Source organism: Protopterus annectens, chromosome 10.part0, assembly GCF_019279795.1.
Source record: "Protopterus annectens isolate FY-2018-M chromosome 10.part0, PAN1.0, whole genome shotgun sequence".
Lineage (NCBI taxonomy): Eukaryota > Metazoa > Chordata > Ceratodontiformes > Protopteridae > Protopterus > Protopterus annectens.
Window position 1 is genome coordinate 1,359,701,275 of NC_056744.1, and position 7,500 is coordinate 1,359,708,774.

At 37.3% G+C, this 7,500-nt stretch overlaps 1 protein-coding gene across 1 annotated transcript in view; it reads left to right on the top strand.

Moving 5' to 3' along the window:
- Positions 1-7,500, top strand: part of ZFYVE9 (zinc finger FYVE-type containing 9) — a 1,427,803-nt gene that overhangs the window by 888,973 nt on the left and 531,330 nt on the right. Inside the window, exon 11 of the mRNA XM_044086014.1 lies at positions 4,490-4,572. Coding sequence (XP_043941949.1) covers positions 4,490-4,572 — 83 coding nt within the window. The remainder of the gene's footprint in view (positions 1-4,489; positions 4,573-7,500) is intronic.

A 7,500-nucleotide genomic window follows, 5' to 3' on the forward strand; every position in this document is an offset into this window, starting at 1 on the left:
TTTTCACTATTTACAGAAGTGATAAATTTGGGAATCATTATAGTTGCAAAGACTTGTATGGTAAAATGCAAAAAAAAAAAAAAAAGTTTCTTCTTTTGGGTAGCCACCCAGTGTTATCACCTGAAATTCTATCTATTCCTAAGTAAAAACCAAGGGTGAAGAGTGGAAAAAACAACAGTTAATAATCCAGCAACCACTCCGACTCCAATAACTAATGCCCAAAAGTTTTATTCACAATACCAAAATAAAAAATTACATCCAGGTCAAGCGCTTTCTTATTATCATTTCATCAGAACAAATTCATCACCACAACCTCAACCTTATATAATCGATTCAATTAACTCAATTAGGTATAATCCTGTCTTTTAAAGAAACATACAAATGTCATATAAATCCTAAAAGCTTCAAAAAACACTGTGCATTTTAACAAATAGTATTCAAACAGACAGAAATAAAACATCTTTTTAAAAAATATTTAAACGGTTATATATATAATAGTATATATAATATATATAATCTGAGACCTAACATTTTAATGCCCTATATTTTAATTCATGTTTAATACTGATATGCTCATTTAATCCTGGGGTTTCACTAGCATTTAGTCTTAGTTGCCATTTGACTTCAGCCCTCAATAATTTATTATTCCAATCACCACCTCTAAAATCATGTCCTACTACTTCTAATAGGTTCATAGGCTATCTGCCGAGGGCATTTACAAGCCTAGCCCATAGTTTTAGGCTTACCACCCCCTTTAGTATGGGGAACTATACCCATTATTTTGCTGTGCCTCTGTTGAGCAGTGACACTGAGGTAATCATCTCCCATCCATTGGTCAAGATTTCTCTTGAACAAGGCCATGCTCTGCCTCACATATACCGTGATTTTATTCCACAGCATAGGGAGTCTTTGGGTGATGAATCTATCCCTCCAGCACGCCCCATTAATAGCCGTGTGAGGTTTAAGTCTCCGCCCTTGTGGCTCTGACGGATCTAGATTTTTTGAGGTGAAGCATATTCATCAAATCTGGGTTTGACATGGCCTTGTATGTTAGGCAAAGGTCACCTCTGAGCAGCCACTGAATAGAGCTGGAGTTCTTTCAGTCGGGCAGCATAGGACAGATGTTTGAGACCCTTTATCCTTTTGGTGAGGAACTTTTGTGGCCTCCAGCTGCTGCAAGTGTTGGGTCAGATATACTCAATCATTGGTCTGATGAGTGATGAGTATAGGGAGACTATGACCTCCCTTGATCTAGATGAGAATCCCTTCATGATAAGGTGGGCAATGTAGAAGGTCTTCCTAACTACTTTAGCAATGACAGACTACTATCAACCTGGGTCCCCAGGTCCCTGATAACTTCTTCTGTGCTCAGTGGATTGCCACCTATTTGGTAGCTAGGGGTAACCTTGTTTTTCCGAAGGGTATGACTATGCATTTTTGGCATTTAACTTTAGGCCATGGCTCTGGCACCAGTTATCCGTTTCTGTGAGACCCTTCTGAAGGATATCTGTGTCAGATGTCTTACTATAAGCCCAGTTTGCAGTCATCTGCAAACTTTGTCAGCCATAACCCTCCTGTGTTTGCTTGTACTTCGGAAAAGTAGATGCCAAACAAGAGTGGGCCCAGGACTGAGCCCTGTGGTACACCACTTGTGACAGGCTTTGAGTCAGACATGGCGCCAGCAACTCTGACCCTGTGGGTTCTGTCACTCATACCAAACTTAAAACTATGGCAAGGGAACATCTTAATATGTTTACATAAGGCATTTTTTTCATCATTTCTCTTAATACTATAACAATGCTTATATATCCTTCTACTCAACTTCATCTCAGTTTTACCTATATAGAATTGTCCACATTCTGAGCAAAAGGCTAGGTAAACCACCCCCATAGTATTACAAGATCCACTCATGAAACTAACCTCTCTATTATAGGGACCCACAGTAATCTTAGGAACATCAATAATAAACTTACAATAATCACATGCCCCACATCTAGAGGTACCTTTCAACTTGTTATTATTACCGGAATAATTATTTTCCAATAAATACTTTAAATTATTATTCATCTTATATGTAAATAGGGGTTTTTCACCTACAGTTGTTAATACCTCTTTATTCCCCTAAAACATTGCCCAATTATTTTTGATAATTATCTGTACTTCCCCTGAGGTTTCACCATATGTTAAAACCATAGCTTGTGAAAAAAGATTAACCTCTTCTAATTTTTTAACAGGGATTTCCTCGTCCCTACCTAAAAGGGGTTTGTATCTCTCATCCCACTGTTCCACAAGTTCTTCTCGAATCTGTGAAACAAAAGGATATGGATAGCCTCTAGCTAAAAACATTTCTAATAGTAGTTGGGTTTCTCTTTTTACAAATCCATCTGTCCCTTCACTATATTTCTTTTGACATAAATAGGGTGGCTACTCATAAATTCCAAATAATCGTTAGAAAATGTGGGCTTCCTATACAAACTAGACTGAAACCTTTTTAGATTAAAATCCTTAAATAATGTTACATCCAAGAAATTAATACTTTCACTATTTGTGCAACCAGTAAATTTAAAATAGTCACAAACTTGGTTTAAAATATCCATTAACTTTTCATGTGATCATTCACCTTTCCATAAAATAAACACATCATCTAAAAACCTTAAATATAGATACCAACAATCCTTAAGGGGTGAGTTAAATAAAAACATAGATTCCCATCTATACATCACCAAATTTGCAAATGTCGGGGCACAACAGTTGCCCATCGCAACACCCCTAACCTGTCTAAAAAATTCTCCCCCAAATGTAAAGAAATTATATTTTAACACTAACTCCATCAATTCCAATATAAAATTAATCATACTACTACTTAAACTACTTTCCATAACCAAAACTTCGTGGAACATTTCCAGACCTATATCATGGGGAATAGATGTATATAGGTCCACCACGTCCACAGTAGAGAAACAACTGTCATCACTATAAAATTCATTTTTCACTCTTTTTAAAAAATCCCAGGAATCTATTAAAATATGCTTTACTGGTGTTAAAGCCCCTTTAACAACTCGATCAATAAAAACCCCCAATGGATACAATATACTATTAAAACCAGGAATAATAAGTCTATAGGGCGGATCCACCAAATCTTTGTGTGTTTTCGGAATACCAAAGGCAAGTGGAATGGTCGGATGCTCCACCATCAGAAAGTTAAATACTTCCTCAATAATCACCCCCTGAAATAATGAGTCCTCCAGTATTAATTTAATCTTCCTATGGACCAGGTTTATTTCATTTCTTGAAACCATTTCATACTTAGATCCATCATTCAACATACAAAAAATTTTATTATGATAGTCCACATTATTAACTATAACCATTCCCCCTCCCTTATCAGGCTTCATATATCTAACTTTATCATCACACCTTATTTCCTCTAACAATACCTTTTCGTCCTTAGTCAAATTAAAAACTCTCCTTTTATGTTCATTAAGCTTTTTATATATTTCCTGAGAACATACACTTTCAAAGGAACTTAGAATAGGTAGTAAACGGTATCTATTCCTAAGCTTATTAAGAGTATTTCAGCGATCTTCTTAAGACACTTACTGTAAGTACATGACACTGTCATACTGTTTTTATCACAGACGTTGTAGCAGGTACTCCATCTTCTCCCTCATCCACTGATACGCTGGGACTGTGAGGCAATGGAATGTGTTTTCTATTGTGTGTCATCTAGTTTTTTTTTTTTTTTAATTTCTTTAATGCAGTACTGGATTCTACATTTCAAAGAACCTTATTACCTGTGGGTGCTTCATAAATTGTTACCTGGTCATCTGCTAAAGTAGTAACATTGCTGCAGAAGACCCAAAAATGGCATAGGGTGTGATCCATTTTGAGCTATCACGTAAATGTTTATGATACGACTGTTGATGCTGTGAGGATACAGTGCAGCACAAAGCTGCAAGAAGTTGCTGTGAGTCAAGCCATCCATCTTAACAAAGGTTCACAAATGGATACCTGCTCTAGAACTGTTCTCTCTCTCAAAGCTGTGTTATGAAGGTGAGTGCATCATGTAACTGTTCATTGTGAAATTCTACTCAGTCATGGTTATGGCAGCTGTAAGAATATGCTACAGTGCTGCATTCATATGGTGTTCTCTGACCTCTGGTTTTAGTTAGAAGGTAATGGCTGCAGATGTGTTGTTTCTCAAAAGTAAATCTCTTGTCTTTTGTTCAATGTCAGTTGCAAGAGTACAAGAACATCCTGTTTTTTTGTAAAGGGTGTACATGGATTTTTAATTAGGTAGCCATTTGATAGCTCTGATATTGTAATTAAATGGGCTTTTTTAATGATATGTGTTTATGTGTTGTAATAGTAGTTTTGTTGTAAATTGTCATGTTGAAAGAACTTAAAATAAGCTTGGACAGTAATAGTGGTGTTAACTGGATGTTGTAAAATATATGGTGCAATTAATTTGTTTAATTTCATTTTGTAGTTTACCCATGTCCACTCTTCAGCGTGAGATTTCGCAAGCCTTTGTTTGGTGAAACTGGACATACAATTATGAATCTACTAGCTGTAAGTCTGTTTACTTGCTGAGTAAATTTACTGATCTTGTCAGCATTTTTCATACTTGACCTTATCCATTCAGGTGACACTGAGATAGATAATACAATCTGTATTGCAAGCAGAAATTGGCACGGCACAGAAAATGGTCAGGATGGGGAAAAAGTCTGGGTGTTCTGAAGGCAATGACAGAAGCGTGCCATTCAAGGGGGAGCATGGGATGCACTGTAGTTAGGTAGCAGCACGTCAGTCTCAGTAATGCCCACATTCTTGGCATACTGGAAGGGGCACAGTCTGCCTCCTTGGTTGTTTGGATGACTGCACCTCTGATAGACCCTTGCCCGTGCACTGGGGATTTCCATTGGTAAGGGAGCAAATGGTGTTATGACTCATAAGGGTAGGTTTAATGATTTGGAATGAATGGAGACATAAGAACCTAGAAAAAAATGCAGTGACACAACACACAAAATTAGACACAGATGAAGAAAACAGGCATAATTGTCAAATTTGGTGCCACAGAAAATGATTGTGTTTATTACAGAAGCATGCACAACAATAACAAAGCTTGTAAACAATTTATATTGAGAATATAGCATGTAATCTGAAATATCTGATAAGAGTTTTGCACAAAGCAGCATGCAGTAACATCAGCTTTTTATTTTGTGCTGGGATCTAGTTGAATCCTGTTTTGTGATTTAGTTGAATCCAAAGAACTGTAGTTTCTTTTTAATAGCATATTGTTGTTCTTTCGGCTTTTCCTGGTTAGTGGTCGCCACAGTGGAACTCCGGTCTGCTAATGATTGGCAGTAGAGTTTTACGGTACCAAGGTGCCAGCTCGACGCCCAACCTTCAATGAAGGCACGCCCATTCACGCATGAACGCCACTCGACCGCGGGGAGGACATGCAGACTCCACACAGAAGACGCTCCAGCCGAGTATCGAACGAGAGAACCTCTCGCTGTGAGGTGACAACGTTAATGCTGCACCACTGTGGCTTCTTCTTTCTAATAGTATACACCCACTAAATGAACATTGAGCAGAATGAAAATTAGAGTACCTATCTTTCCTCCTAAATCCTTATCCTTTGAAATGGAGGTTGTAGCCCCATCTATTTACATGATGATTGTATAAAAGCTTATTGCCACTTCCAGCAGAGAGGTAAAGGTAAAAAATGTGGTTAATAATATGGGTAGAAGCAAGGACAACTGTGCTTCCTTTTGTCACTAAAAATATCTGTCTTCTTAGTTTAAAGATTTGGTAGAGTCTAATACGGCAAGAGACTATTCTGCAAATAAGGGCTGCCCATTTAAATGTCCTGCTTCTGCAGTTCTTTGTTTGCTTGGATTTCTGTGAAGGGCATCTTACACATGGCAAGAGCCATGATTCCTTTGCACACAGTCTCTGCCTGTTTCTGAAAAATGTAACTTATCCAGCAGCACAACCTATTTAGATACTTAAGTTCTAAGTGAGAGAGAGATCAGGAGAGAGACAGATGGATCCAAACAGAGAACTTAAAACTGGCAGTGCTGTTTTGCCTAGGGATAAGTGAAATAAGGAAACCAAAGTACAGTAGGTTGTCACTGGAAACAGAATATCATCTTCCAGGTTAGTGCTTTAGTATTAAGTTTAACAAAGGAGCTTTTATTTAGCAGTGGCATTTGTTTCCTGGTCTGATTTTGAAACAGGGCTGTTTTTAGCAAAGGTAATGCTGCTCTAATAGCATTGTTTCTTCGATGACATTGTTTGATGTGTGCCATATGTATAAAAGCACCATATTATGAGACTCTTTTGCAAGTAAGAACTAGGGGTGGCGTGGTTCAAAAAGAGAGACCAGTAGTTTATGCAGGCTAATTGCTGAGTTAACCTTTTGAATGCAAGGAATTTAATTAATAAGTGGTGTGGTTAACCTGATAAAAGTATTTGTAACTTAATATTGTAGGCTGTCCTTAACCAGATCTGCAGGAATTTTATTTCCTAGAGACTGTAATACCATCATTAAAGGAAAACTCCACCTTAGAACTTAAAAAAACATGTTTTTTTCATTGTATCTTTGTTTTCTGAGCTATTTTAATGCCTTAAAATCGCTCCAAGTGATTATTTTACAATTTTAATGCGTTTCCTTTCCTGTAAGATGGCAGATAATAGGGCCTGCCTTGGTAACATATTCTTGTTTTCTTGCTTTCATTCCTTCTTCCCAGAATTCATTTCAAGTCCTGTTTATACGAGTCATGCTCGAAATGAAGAAGTGGTGTTGTTTTCTCATGGTATTAAGATACAATGGCAGGACTTCGAAGCACTGTCATCTAAATACACCTTCAGCAACAAAGCTACTTCTGTGTTTCCCCAACTGAGCCTCATTTATGTGTCTGTCAAAACTTATTCTGTGCTAGCCATTAGCTACTTACAGCAAAAGAAAATATGTAAGTAGCAGGCTTTTGTAAAGGGACTTTTTTATTGTTCTAAAAGAATTGTCAGGCCTTCCCTCACACTCTCATGCTGAGGTGTGAAAACTGTCACTGCAGTAAATGATCCTTGATGTACATTTACAGGTGACAAGTAGTAGGACTCCAAACTAAGTCTGTCTGCTACTTCCCAATTCCATAAGTGGGAAGTTGTTTCTCTCTCTTGAATGATGCAGAATTAAAATGTGCTTTAGTTGTTCCTTAATTATTTCTATCATGTTCACCCCCCTTTTTTCTATTTTAAATTTCTTTATGCTTTGGTAACCAGGAAAGTGAACTGGACCCTTTTCAGCCACAACTCGGGCTACACTGACAAAGTTAACAAGTGATAAATGCACTTAGCAATACAAAGAAAAAAAATACTGACATGAAGACATTGACAAAGACTGCATGTGCAACACACAGACATTGTGCGACAGTGAACAAGTAAAACATTAAGCAACATTTACTAGAATGTGTACATTAATAATGCTTAACT